The sequence below is a fragment of the Belonocnema kinseyi genome, chromosome 9 (assembly GCF_010883055.1).
Source record: "Belonocnema kinseyi isolate 2016_QV_RU_SX_M_011 chromosome 9, B_treatae_v1, whole genome shotgun sequence".
In the NCBI taxonomy this organism is placed as follows: Eukaryota; Metazoa; Arthropoda; class Insecta; order Hymenoptera; family Cynipidae; genus Belonocnema; species Belonocnema kinseyi.
The window spans coordinates 59,259,473-59,272,977 of NC_046665.1; the positions used below are offsets into that span (position 1 = coordinate 59,259,473).

Sequence of the window (13,505 nt, forward strand, 5' to 3'; positions counted from 1 at the left end):
GTGAAATTGAGAGGGGTAGTTAATGCTGTAGGCATATCATTGGAACGTGTGGGCAATATCGTGCATTCAGTTTTGGGCATGAAGAAGCTCTGCGCGCGATGGTGCCGCTTTTGCTCACAATGAACCAAAAACGAATTCGTGTGACAACTTCCCAGAAGAATTTGGCATTATTTTTGCGTAATACGACCGAGTTTTTGCGCCGATTCATAACCATGGACAATGCGCCTATTCATTCATGCTTAGTTGCACAAGCAAAATTGCATGAAATCGGCTTCGAATTGGTTCCTCAGCCACCGTATTCACCAGACCTGGCCCCCAGCGACTATTACTTGTTCCCTAATCTGAAGAGATGGCTCACCGGTAAGCGTTTTTACTCAAATGAGGAGCTCATAGCTAAAACTGAGGCGTATTTTGGAGACCTTCCGATCGAGTACTTTTCGGACGGTACCAAAAAGTTAGAAAATCGTTGGACTCGCTGTATCGACCTAAAAGGAGAGTATGTTGAAAAATAGAACCGACTTTGGCCAAAAAAACGTCTCCGTGTTTCATTTTTCAGGGACTCATCAGACTGCCTAGTAGGTAGTAGTGTTACGCGACTCCTTGCATCGGCCCACTGTGGCAGGCCGTGATCGCAGCACCCGGGCGCGGCACGTGTGATACGCAACGAAAATTCGATTTTTTCCATTGTGAATCATGAGTTTCCAACAATTTTATTTCAGTATCGGTACCTAAACAACATGCAGAACATACTCTGATGAGAAACTGTAATTTAGACGCGGAAAACACATAGATTATCGAATTTTTTATAAAAACGTTATAAATAAACAATTCACATGTGAATTTTTCATTAACTCGTGCTTTCATTGTAAAGTTCAGACATCACCTATTGTATCTGACAAGTATTGAAAAGATTGATCAAGTCATTTTTGAGTAATCGAATTTTACAAAAAACCTACTCATATTTTCAGTTGCAAAAATAACTAATAAAAAAATTAATTTTTAGAAAACTATTAGTTACAGTATGTTTCAATAACTGAGAACTTGATATTCGCATGATTTTGTTAAATTTCCATGACATCATGAAAAATGCCGTGGCCACTTCAGGAATTTGATCTCTAGCATTTTTGATGCATGAATTTTCCTTAGGGTAGATTTGTTAAAAATATTATGTAACACTAAAACCCCTCCACTTACGTAACAGATAATAGCATTTTTCTTAACACCCTCACCCTTGCAAAAAAGGATGTTACATAATTTATGGATGGTTTCTTGTAAGATATTATTAATTATAAAAAAATCTTTATTTTGCTCCGAAAGAAATGTGAAATTGGTCAAGTTCAGCTGAAGGTAAAGATTTGAAAAAAAAGTGTTGGTTTAAGTGAAATGAAAAACATTTTAGAAACAGTGAAATTTCAGATAAAAATAATAGATTTTTAGGTTCGCTCAACTAAACTTGAGGGACTGCGTTTCTGATTGTTACCTGAAAAATATATTTGTCACAATACAGAATCTCGAGATTAAAAAAAGTCTAGGACTTTTAAGGGTAACTTAATCCGACCACAATTTTTCGATACGTAAGTGGTGAGCACCATTAAAAAAATTTGTAATGGTCGAAATTAATTACAGATCACTGTATACGGTGCTGATATTATGAAGAATGTTAAAGAAAGTCCTTGGAAAAGAGAGTTCTTGAAACATGCCTCTTTAAACTGGAAAGAATTTTTATTACTTTGTGATCATTTCAGCGAAGATTTTATGTGTATTGTCTAGTCTTTCTAAAAATAATAAAAAAAGAAGGAATTTTATGTTTTTTTTATAAATAGGTATATAACGTACAACCTAGGCTAAGTACATTAGATACGTAGCTTCAGTTTTTCTTCATACTTTCCAATTACAAGATGAAGAATTTTCTTTAGTCTAAGTTTTATTTTATTTTTTAACTAGAAATGTATTTCCTACGACGTCGAACTTAAACTTACTGATTTTTCTTTTTCTTCTTTTCTTCTACCATTGTAGAGTTTTACTCGTCGAAAAATGTTGTTGTGAATTCCAGTGGCCACTTGAAAATCACTACAATCATGAGGTTTTCGAGATACTGTCCAAACTCCTTCTATGGTGTTGACACTTTTACAAACTCTACAAGAACCTTTAAATAAAAATTTATTTATTTTAACCAAAAAATATATTCCTTCTACTATAAAAGACGAATTTTCAACAAAACAAGTTAATTTTCGACCAAAAAAGATGAATTTTCAACATAAAAAGATGAGTTATCAACCAAATGGTCGAATTGCCAAAGAAAAAAGATTCAACCAAAAACAGCTGCGTTTTTGTCAAATAAGTATGTTCCTGAAGTTCTGAACGTACAAACGAACAAAATATGTTTCGATATTTCTATTTTACCCATCAATATTGTTCCAACTGCAATTTAAATTATGGATTTTAATTCCTTTTTTAATAATAAATTATTTCAAATGCCCATTAATGAACATTTTAGCTCTTTTCCTGGTTTGCAAAGTCATCAGTAAAAATTTTCGTTCATTTGAACGTTCAAAACTTCAACCGCATTACAAAAATTTCGTTTTAAACCAGATAATAGCATTTTTTAGAAGAAAGTTGATTTAAAAAAAAGAAAAGAATATTCAATCCAAAAGCACAAAAATTCTGTCTAAATAGACGAATGTTCAATAAAAAACTTGAACAGTTGAAAACTAACGAATAGTTTAACTTTTGACGGAGCAGTTAAATTTTCAATGAATTAATTGAATTTTCAACCGAAAAAGATTTTTATTCTAAATATTAAAAAAAAACAGTTGAATTTAATAAAAAAGACGAATTTTCAAGCAAACTAGTTGATTTTTTTACTAAAAAATATTTCAGTTGCATGTTCAAAATCAAAATATGAATTTTCAACAAAACAATTGAATACCCAAACAAAAGGGATGACATTTTAAACAAATTATTGAATTTGTAACCAAATAGGAACTAACTAAAATAAATAAAAATATAAATAAAGGGCAAATAAATTAATGACCAGAAGATTATATCAGCGTGGACACAAACTTCATTTTTCAAATTCCCTAGTTTTTCATATAATTTTCAAGTTCTCAAAAAAATTGAGGAAGTAAGCTTTTTTCGATGAATTAAAAATAGTTAAATTAATAGGGACAATCGGAACAATTAAGTTGTATTATTTTCATCTCACGATCAAGTTGATATCAAAAGAAGACAAGGATTATTCCGATTTATTTCCTTTAACAGTTGAAATCAGCTATTTAAAAAATTACGAAGCATTGAAAAAAAATTAATAATACACTCAAGTCGGGGCACAGCGAACATTTAGCGCAGGTCCACCTTCAATAGTGAGAACACATGAGGGGACCCCACTCCTGCGACTATTTCCTATGTTCAAATCTGTTTGGATGATAAGTGTGTGTATCTGTGTGCGCGAATGTCAACTGTTTACCTTCTGAAAGCTTGTAGTGACGATTTGAATCGTTATTATTAAAATTAATAAAATGAATTGAGCGAAAGAAACGTGGAAAGACATCCCAAATATAAGATCTTCCACCATAAGTATCAAATGTATTTGATTATGAACTCAAATTAAAATTACAGTGAATTGTACATTTGAAGACATTATCAAATGTGGAAATTGGTAGTGGGGGGGTAAGGGGTTATAGCGTCGTTCTCACTATCGGGGGATAAACGTACTCAGTAGAGGGAGTTCGCAGTACCGCGACTCAAGTGTATTGACAAAAAAATTTATCTTAAAAAAAGACCTTTTTCAAGTCAAATCTATAGGTACGATAAATTGAAAGGGTTCTGAACAACAAATTACCGAATACATAAACAAACGGGGAAAACCTCGAAAAGGAAAAAGAGGTTCCCAAAGATTAGTGGCTAAGATAAGTTGTTCGCTCTCAACATTTAAAAAATGTAACTCTTTATCTTTGGGAATCTCTTTTTGGTTTTTTGAGGATTCTCCAATTAATTTATGTATTCGGTAATTGTTGTTCAGAAACGTTTTAATTTCTTCATCTAACAATAGATTTGACCCCAAAATAGTATTTTTTAATAAAAATTGTTTTTGAATTCGAATTTTTTTCTATGACTCTGATTTTTAAAAAAAGATAATTTTTTATAAAATTTGTATCAGGTATAATTTTTTTTCGAGGATGACCGACAGCTTACGATCGAAACGATGCAATGTGTATTTTAATCTAACAACTTAAAAAATTGACTTGGAATAATCCTTATCTTCTTTTTCTTTCAACATTATCGTAAGACTTTGAATAACAGAACCTAATTATTCCTATTGAAATAACAATTTTCGATTTTTCCTAACCATAAATATTCAAAGAGCAGAATTTTATTCTTATAAATTTTGTATCACAGATTCTATTAGAAATGGAATAAAACAATTTAAAATAAAAGTTATAAAAATTAACAGTTGAAAAATTACTACCTTGACAGTTATTTCAAGTGCCCTTATAGAAATTCCCTGACTTTTGCCAGAAAATTTTCCAAATCCCTGACATTTCCCTGACTTTCCCTGAACAATAAAATTCCCTAATTTCCCCTGATTTCCAGGTTTTCCCTGACCCTTGACCATCCGGAATAACGCACCTACGAAGACAGCAAGAGATTTTGTCTTTTTATTTACTCCAGTTAAAGAAAATGGACCACCGTATCTGAAAGGAACTTGTCCAGAAAAAGTCCAACTAGTATTTGAAAGTCCTTCGTGAATTTGCGGTGGTTTAAATTTTTCAATAATTACTGCTATCGTATATTTCAGAACTTTCATATTTAACTTAACTCCTGCTTGGGATGTCATCCATAAACCTGCAATTCTGCAACGTGTACCTGAAATTAGATAAATTTTCAGCAGAAAATAATACCATATTTGTTTGGTAAGTTTCTAATCTTAAAGTTATTGGTTTAAAAAATGACCTTCTTTCTGCGATTGCTTTGGACGATTAGATTCTAATTCTTCAATTTCGTCAACAATTTTGTTAAGGATTTTATTCGCAATCACCTGGGTATTCTCCTTTGAAACAGTAAAATTATGTTGTTGATTCTGATGTTCAACAACATTACCTTTAATGAGAGGATCCGAAGAATTTTTTGCTTTTTAATTATATTTTACAGCCAAACCAGAGCCTGATTCCCATTATAATTACTTTCTTTGTTTTTCTTATTATTTTTCATTTGTAATTTCATATTTGATTGGCTCAGAGGTTTATTGATGGAAGATGAAATTTGATCATAATACGTAAACTGATTGCTATACTGATTTGGATAAAGAATTAACGGAGGATAAGGTGTCAATCCAATTTGTTGCTGAACTCTTCCATATTGTCCAGGACCTAATATTAGCTGATGATCTTAATTGATATTTTGCTGGATCTGATTTCGCTGATTAGATTGTCTGTGCTTATTTTGTTGATTAACTTGATTATGACTTCGATTTTGATCCAGGTCATTCAAGAAAACACCTGATTCGTTTTGAGCAAGCTCAGCCTCATCGTCAAAATCTTCAAGTTCATCATCCTCGTTATAATATTCAGAATACTCCATACCCTGATCACCAGGATTTTTCTTGTTAGGGTTTTTCGTTGTTGTTTTCATCACTTTTTCTAACATACTTTCTCTTACTGCTTTTCCAGGATTTCTAGTCTTATTTAACTCTAAAAATAGATTTCTCGCTCCTCTTTTGCAAACTGCTTTCTCTCGAATTTTATAGGGTACTTTCTAACCAAATGCAATAAATTAGAGTCGGTTGAAAATTTTACAGAATTTTATAGGGTACTTTCTAACCAAATGCAATAAATTAAAGTCGGTTGAAAATTTGTGTACAATCTAAAATTATCAAAAATATTAAGGGGCTGTTCAAAAACTACGCCACACTACCAAGGGGTGCCCGGGGGGAGGGGGCATTTTTGTAACGATTTGTAACATAGGGAAGGAGTTAATGCTGAATGTGGCATAGCAACTGCAAAATATGAATGCAAACAACAATTTCTTGAAATGCTTGAAACAATAGTGACTTAATTTATATGTAAAGAATCTAAAACAGACATCACCTCCTTTCCCCTATTTTAAAAAACTTCCATGTTAGTCTTTTTTCGCTTAAATGCAGGCAGACTTAATAGAACCCAATAACAAGATCCTAATATTTCTCGTTGAAAGTTAATTCTTTTTAATTGAAAACTCTACTATTATATTTTTGGTTCAGAATTCATCCCTTTTGGTCATAAGTTCTACTATTTGGTTACAGATTCAAATATTTTATTTAAAACTAGTTTTTATTAGTCAAAAGTTAATTTTGTTAAGCTCAAATTAATTTTTTCGTTTAAAATTAATTTTTTAACCGAAAAACTAACTATTATATTTTTCTTTGAAAAATGATCAACTTCAGTTGAGAAATTAGACTATTAAAGTTTTCATATTAAATTAACTTTTTCACATTGTCGTCATTTATAATTGAGAAAGTATTAGAATTGTTCGAAATTTGACTCCACAACATTCAAATTTTGAACAAAACGATGCAGAATACGAAAGAAAAGTCTAAGAGGAATCATAGCTTTGCAAAAATCCTACAAAATTTCTTTTAAATATTTTCAATAGGACTTGTCATTTTGTTTTTATTTATTAAAAGTAGTATGCAGAAAATAAAAAATTTCAAAATTACGCGAAAAAACTCCAGATTCGTAAAAAATCTAAAAGAAGACTTGTAGGATATTTGGTTTAATCCATAAAAAATAATATGAAAATGAAAATCCTATTTTTAGCATATAAATACTGCGATCTAACAGAGGTCATTTTGATAACGTTTTATTCAAGCTTTCTAAATGCAAAGAAGAAATAAACGAGCGCGAAACGCGAGGTTTAAACAGGTCTAAGCGCGAAACGCGAGATTCAACAGAAGCGCGCTTTGGTTGCGAATTCAACTACTTTGTTCAAAGTTTAGCCAGTTTGTTAAAAATTCATTTTATTAGTTGAAAATTTAACTATTTTGTTAAGAATTCGTTCTCTTTTGGTTGGAAATTAATTTGTTTTAACTGCAAAATTAACCAATCCGCTGATGGTGGAAAATTGACAGTTTATATAAAATTAATCTTTTTGGCTGAAAATCCAACCACTTTTTTTAAAAATTGTACTATACTTTTTAATGGATAATTCAAATATTTTGTGAAAAATTCTTTTTTTGGTTGAAAATAAATTTATTCAACTGCAAATTTAACTATTCTATTTTTGGTGTAAAATTGAACTATTCAAAATTCAACTATTTGGATTAACAATGCAACTGCTTTTTTTTAAATTCAACTTTTTGGATTATGGTAAAAGTTTTATCATTTTCATATAATATTTAACGATTTGATTTAAAATGTAGTTTTTGCTTGAAAATTCATATTTTTGCGTTAAAAATTACACATATTCCTAGAGTATGCATTGTGGTTGTTCGAAAGTTTCACAATTTGGTTGATAATTTTCTTCTTCATATTGAAAAACCTTTCCTGGTTGAAAATTCAACTCATTTGGTTTGTTTAGAAAATTCAACAATTTTATTGAATTTTTTTCTTTGAACTGACAAATCTTTCCTAGTTTAAAATTCAACTATTTTGTTTTGGCATTAGAAATCATTTCTTTTGGTAGGCATTTCATCTTTTTGGTTAAAAACGCAACTGTTTGGTTAAAAATGAATCAGTTTTTGTTGAGGATTTTATATTTTATTGAAATTTTTTTTTAATATCCACTATTAAATTTTTCTCAAGAATTCCTGTATTTGATTAAATTAGACGATTAATAATTGAAATTAAAATTTTTTAAATTGAAATAGCAACTATTATATTTCACGTTGAGAATTAATCTTTTTTTATTAAAAATTTAAGAACTTGGTTAAAAGTTCAACTTCTTTTGTTGAAAATTCTTATTATTTTTTGTTTTTTGAAGATTGATTATTTTTGTTGACAATTTGACTTTTTAAAAATTTAATTTTGTTAAAAATCAAGCAATGTTCTTGAAAATAAAACTCTTTTGTTAAAGATTTGTCTTTTGAATAGAAAATTCGTCCTTTTGTATTGAATATTCAACTGTCTTCTAAAAACTTATTTTTCGAAGACTGTTTTTAGTTTAAGTTAAATCTTTTTTGTTAAAAAATTCAACCATTTGGCCTCTCAAGTGTGCTGCAATATTATGTGTGCATGTTTATTTTTTTTATTTTAGCCTTTTACCAAATGAAATAGAAGAATAAAATAATTTTGATTTGAAAGGTTCAAAATAGCGTGACGTAGTTTTTGAACGGCGTATAATCCACCTTAAAAGAATCATGTTTAGAAGAATCCGAATCAGAACACCATCCTAATCCGAAACCACATTTGTGTCTTTTCCTTTTGTTCCTTTTAGGATCTTTAAAAACTGGCTTATAATATCCTTTAGTAGCTTTAATGGACCTAAAAACGTCTTCTTTACGCTTTGAATTTTTCATAATTTCATGAGAGTTCCTTTTCCTCGATTTGATAAGCGTCAATTTTCTAAATTCTTTCTGCTTCTTAGGAGAATTCAATGCTCCTCTTGCTAATTTTTTAGTCATCTTTTCTTTTGGAGATAACTCCGGATTTGATAATATCGCTTTTACATAAGATGTCCTACCAAGACGAGATTTCGGATAATTATTTTTTAATGAACGTAAATTTTGAAAAGCTTTAGATGATTCGAAATTCATTTCTTTATTTTCAAATGAAATATTCTTGGATTTGGGTTTTAACTTTGCTTCGTTGCTGGTCAGTAGCGAAATGATTAAGTAGAATCTGAATGAATATTTAATTTATTATAATTTATTAGCCATGCCTACGTGTACCGAAATGTGAGTAAAAATTACCGGATTTTTGTGCAGACACACCCATATTTAAATCGAATTTTCAGCACACGAAGACACTTCCTAATTTATTATTCAATAGCGCTTTATTAGAAACGTTATTAAAAACGTTTTGTACCTGATGAATCTTAGCTGCATTCCTCTAAGAGGTGAATTAACCAATTTAATAGCTGCGAGGCCATGAGTTTTTCAAAATCAAAGGTGTATTGAAATTCTCAATGAATAGAAATCTTTCCAGAACTCTTCGTCATTTTATAAATCACGTTTCTCATTAAAAAATGCAGGTTCAATAGCTGTCATGCTGTCATCAACAATAATTCTGACGCTTCATTGTCTGAACAGAGGCACATTAAAAATATCCATGAACTTTTTAATCGTCTTTATCAAGAATTACCTTGCAAAGCCTGAGAAAAAATTCCCTGAAACTCCATGGTTTTTTCAGATATTTCTCAGTATTTTTCTCTTAAGAAGAAGACATTAAAGTATTAAGTACAGCATTTTTTAAAGACTTTTTGGATAAAAAGTTAATGATTTTCTTAAGAATCGAGTGAAAATTTCAATTTTCTTAATTAAAAATGCAACTTTATCGTAGAAAATAAATCTGTTTTGATTGAAAATGCTACTTTATTATAGAAAGACCGCCTTTTTAGCATAAAGACTGAACAAATGGGTAGAAAATTCAACTATTTATGTGAAAATCAAGTTTCTGTTATAAACTCATATTTTCGGGTTGAAAATTCAACTATTTGTAGAAAATTCGTCTTTTCGGCTAGGTTGAATTTTTTTACTAAAATAACTTTCTTAGTTCAAAATTCTTTATGGTTAAAAATTCAACTATTGTTCAGAAAATAAATCTGCTTTGGTTGATAATCCAAGTGTTTGATTGAAAATTCGCATTTTTGGCATCAGAATTCAACAATTGTTGTTTTTTACTGAAAAAAATTTTTAGTTAAAAATTAAAATCTTATTTTCATTAATAAATTAATGTATTTTCGCAGAAATTATTAATTTTTTTGTTAAAAATGCAACATTTTTGTTAAGAGTTCATCTGCTTAGGATGAAAATTCTACTGTTTGGTTGAAAATTCATATTTTATGAATTGAATTAGAAAATGGGTCCTTTTAGACCAACAATTCAACAACTTATTAGAATATTGAACTATTCCATTAAAAATTCATATTTTGGGTTTAAAAATTCGACTTTACTTTATAAAAAATTAATTTTCTTGGTTTGAAAAGTTAACACTGGTTTCATTTTCTTTCTTGACTGACAAATCTTTCATAGTTGAAAATTCAACTATTCTGTTGTAAATTCGTCTATTCGGCATTAAAATTTAAAAACTGGGTGAAAAATTCCACTATTGGTTGAAAATTCATGTATTTTGTTACATCTTCGTCTTTTCGGCAGAAAGTTAAAATTTTTTTTAAATGCAAATGTTTGGTTGAAAATTAATCTTTCTGAGTCTAAGATTCAACTATTTTGTTAAAAATTCTTTGTTTTTTTTTTAAGATTCACCACTTAAGTTAAAATGAATTTTTTCGGTTGAAAATTGAAAAAATAGTCTGATTTTTTGTCTGAAAAAACTTTCTTAGATTAAAATTCCTTTCTGTTATAAAAATCATTCTCTTTTCGTGGAAAGTTCATATTTTCAAGTTAAAAATCAAACTTTTTCTACGAAATTAATCTGATTTGGTTAAAAATTAAACTGTTTGGTTGAAAATTTATGTATTTTGTTATAAATTCGACTTTTTGCTCGTAAATTAACACTTTTGTTCAGGAATGGAACTGTTTTATTAAAAATTAATCTCTTTTAGTTAAAAAATCACCTGGTTTGTTGAAAATTCGCCTTTTTGAGTGAAACTGTTTTTTTTTTTTAAATAAAAATTTAAATCTTTTTTTGTTTGATATTCTCTATTTAATATCAAAATTTATCTTTTTGGTAGAAAAGTCAAAATTTGGTTGATTTTTGTTTTGTTTTGAAATCTTTCTTAGTTAAAATTCAACAATTTTATTAAAAAGTTGACTTTTTGGTTAAAAAATTTTTTTTTTTCGCAGAAATTTCATATGTTTCAGATAAAAATGAAACTTTTTGTAGTAAATTTACCTGATTTGTTTGAAAATTAAATTACATATTTGGTTGAAAATTCATGTATTTTGTTCAAAATTGGTCTTTTTGGTACAGAATTAACATTTTTTTAATGTAACTGTTTGCTTTTAAATTAATCTACTTTAGTTCAAGAATGTGGAAATCCATTCTTAAGCATACATTTTTCTCGTCAACGATTCATCATTTTAATTAAAAATTGATATATTTGGTTAAAAATTTAATTTATTTTTTTTGAAAATTCATCTTTTCGGATTGAGAATTCAACTCGTTTGTTGAAAATTCGTCTTCTTGGACTAAAAATTTATTTCTTTTGATAGAAATGTCATCTTTTTTCTTTAAAAATGCAACCGTTTGGTTTAAAAATATGTAATATGTTTTGGTTGAGGATTCGTCTACTTGATTGTAAATTCGTCTTTTTGTTTCAAAATACATTTGTATGGTTGAAAATTGTTAACGTTTTATTTGGAAAACATATTTCACTGAGGTTAGTAAAAATGATAAAAAGAAGTTTGATTTATATCAATACATATCCAGTACTATATAAGTTTGTTTTACAAATGAAAAAAATTATTTAATTTTATATCACAAAAAAATGTTATCCTCGAAAAAATTGTCTCAAAATAGTTCCAGCTTTTCCCTGTTCATTTATAAATTCCAAAATTATACTAATCCTATCGTAAATCAGATTCTATAAACACTACAATTCTAAGAAAATATATTTTTATTCAGTTGTACAAATTCGATGCACAAAATTGACAAAAAATCCGATATCTTCACATTTAATATCATTCAATATTAAAAAGTTTTGGGATACAAATCAGGTACACGAAACTTTTTTTATCTATCAAAACTGATTTTCCACAAAAGTGTTTTAAGCTTTCAACAAATATTTAGAGAGTAAAATAAATAAGTCAACTTGATTAACAATTAAAAACCAAATTTCTTCCTCAGACGTTTCAAGCCTTGGGAAACTGATACATTTTTCGAATTCGTGAAACACTTTTGCGGGACTTTTATTTATACAATAAAATGCAAAAAATTGATATTTACATGAAATAATTCTCGAAACACACTACACCCTGTCTTCGAGTTTTTTAAACGTCCAATGCTAAAACTTTGTAGTACTCATTACAAAAATAGCTCATCATTTAAAGAGATAACAGATCTATCGAAATTTACTAGAACGTAAATACGACATCAACACGCGCTATTTAAATTAAGTCTTAAATTCTTAAATATCCTGCGACTCTCAACAAAACATCACAAAGGAATGGCACATTGTCTTTTCGAAAATTTAAGATCTATCACCCTCACAACTTTTCTTTGCTGAAACAATATTTCCAGCCTGAACCATTTTTTCTCCACTTTTGAGTTGAACGTATTGTATACGTTCAAGTAGAGTTCAACTCGCAGGCACTGGTGATCACTTTTTGAATATGGAAAATTGACAAATTTCCCCATGAAATCCATGATCAGGATTTTGAGCAGTTGGATGTGTTTTCGGAATTTCTACGCTTTTCCCATTCGTTTATCCTTTTCAGAGGATAGCAAATTACAGCTGATAAGAGTATCAGCGATCCAGAAACATAAAAGGGTATATTGTAGCTTCCAGTCAAATCTCTAAAAGCTCCTGTAAAAATATTTCCAATTTTAGTTTTATTTTTTAATTAAGAATTTGATTTTAGCTCAAATTTTTATTTAAATTTGCATTACCTAATAAAGGTGATCCTACTGTTGCAGCCACTCCTTGGAATAAGAGTAGAAGTCCAAAAGCATTTGTTAGTTTTTCGAGTCCCAATAAATCCACAACAATAATTGATCTTAGTGACGCAAATACGGCTAATAAATAAAAAAATGTATCATAACATTGTGAGACATATTTCTTTATAGTGTTACTAATACAAAGCACTAGAGACATTTCTTAAGTGGAATCTTTAAAAATATTATTATTGATTACCAGGGTTGCTACAGGACAAGGAATTCTGGAAATTCAGGGAATTTTAAACTGGTCAAAGAATATCACGGAAAACCTAAGAGACTCAGGGAATTTTATAACAAAAAGAAAAAAATTAAAGTTTATAAAATTCTGTATGACCTCTTTTCGTCTTTTTTAAAAAGAATTCCTCGTTTTAAATGCAAAATGAATTAATAGAAACCAATAAGAAAATCCAATTATTTTAGATTGAAAGTTTATTTTTTTAGGATCTAGTTATCTCAAGCTCAAAAATAAGCAATGCTATAAATAATTTATAAAATTAAGGAAAATGTTCTCATACTTAGTCGTAACTAATTTTGAAAGTGAACTGAATACGAACATTAGAAAAAATATTATGGATAACAATTTTTTATTCAACAATGGTTATTTAGAGCTTTATATTTTGCTATCTGTTTGAGTAAAAGTTGCAATTCTTATTTAACCCTCAAGGTACGGACTGGGTTAGCATAACCCGAGGGAATTTTCAAAGTAGTGCCACTTTGGAAAAAGTCGATGTTGGAGGTCCGTACCGGGGGCGGGGG

The 13,505-nt window shown here is 29.1% G+C and overlaps 3 protein-coding genes across 6 annotated transcripts in view; all 3 read right to left on the minus strand.

The window, feature by feature from the left end:
- The window catches only part of LOC117180863, a 14,109-nt gene extending 8,556 nt beyond the window's left edge, over nt 1–5,553 (minus strand). Inside the window, exons 1-3 of one of the 2 annotated variants that reach the window (XM_033373415.1) lie at nt 4,954–5,553; nt 4,630–4,866; nt 1,980–2,146 (exon numbers count right to left, since the gene is read on the minus strand). In XM_033373415.1, the coding sequence (XP_033229306.1) occupies nt 1,980–2,146; nt 4,630–4,837 (375 nt within the window). In that variant the 5' untranslated portion in view covers nt 4,838–4,866; nt 4,954–5,553. Of the gene's footprint in view, nt 1–1,863; nt 2,147–4,629; nt 4,867–4,953 lie in introns of those variants that run through there. The other variant, XM_033373414.1, reaches the window with a different exon arrangement.
- On the minus strand, nt 5,389–9,179 carry LOC117180558. The gene is made up of 3 exons (XM_033373053.1): nt 9,000–9,179; nt 8,321–8,813; nt 5,389–5,754 (listed from the first exon to the last, which is right to left on the minus strand). Exons 1-3 carry the CDS (start codon nt 9,017–9,019, stop codon nt 5,389–5,391), a joined length of 879 nt encoding a protein of 292 aa, XP_033228944.1. The 5' UTR covers nt 9,020–9,179.
- A 2,641-nt stretch (nt 9,180–11,820) lies between these two features.
- LOC117180233 (monocarboxylate transporter 10-like) overlaps nt 11,821–13,505 on the minus strand; it is a 61,290-nt gene continuing 59,605 nt past the window's right edge. For 2 of the 3 annotated variants that reach the window (XM_033372620.1, XM_033372619.1), the window contains exons 11-12: nt 12,702–12,827; nt 11,821–12,618 (exon numbers count right to left, since the gene is read on the minus strand). In XM_033372620.1, coding sequence (XP_033228511.1) covers nt 12,461–12,618; nt 12,702–12,827 — 284 coding nt within the window. In that variant the 3' untranslated portion in view covers nt 11,821–12,460. Of the gene's footprint in view, nt 12,619–12,701; nt 12,828–13,505 lie in introns of those variants that run through there. The other variant, XM_033372621.1, reaches the window with a different exon arrangement.

Coding starts and splice junctions, on each gene's coding strand:
- LOC117180558 (XM_033373053.1), bottom strand. CDS start 9,019: ATGCAGCTAAGATTCATCAG. Junction 8,814..8,999: donor ATGCAGCTAAGATTCATCAG/GTACAAAACGTT, acceptor ATATTCATTCAG/ATTCTACTTAATCATTTCGC. Junction 5,755..8,320: donor CTAAACATGATTCTTTTAAG/GTGGATTATACG, acceptor GCATTTGGTTAG/AAAGTACCCTATAAAATTCG.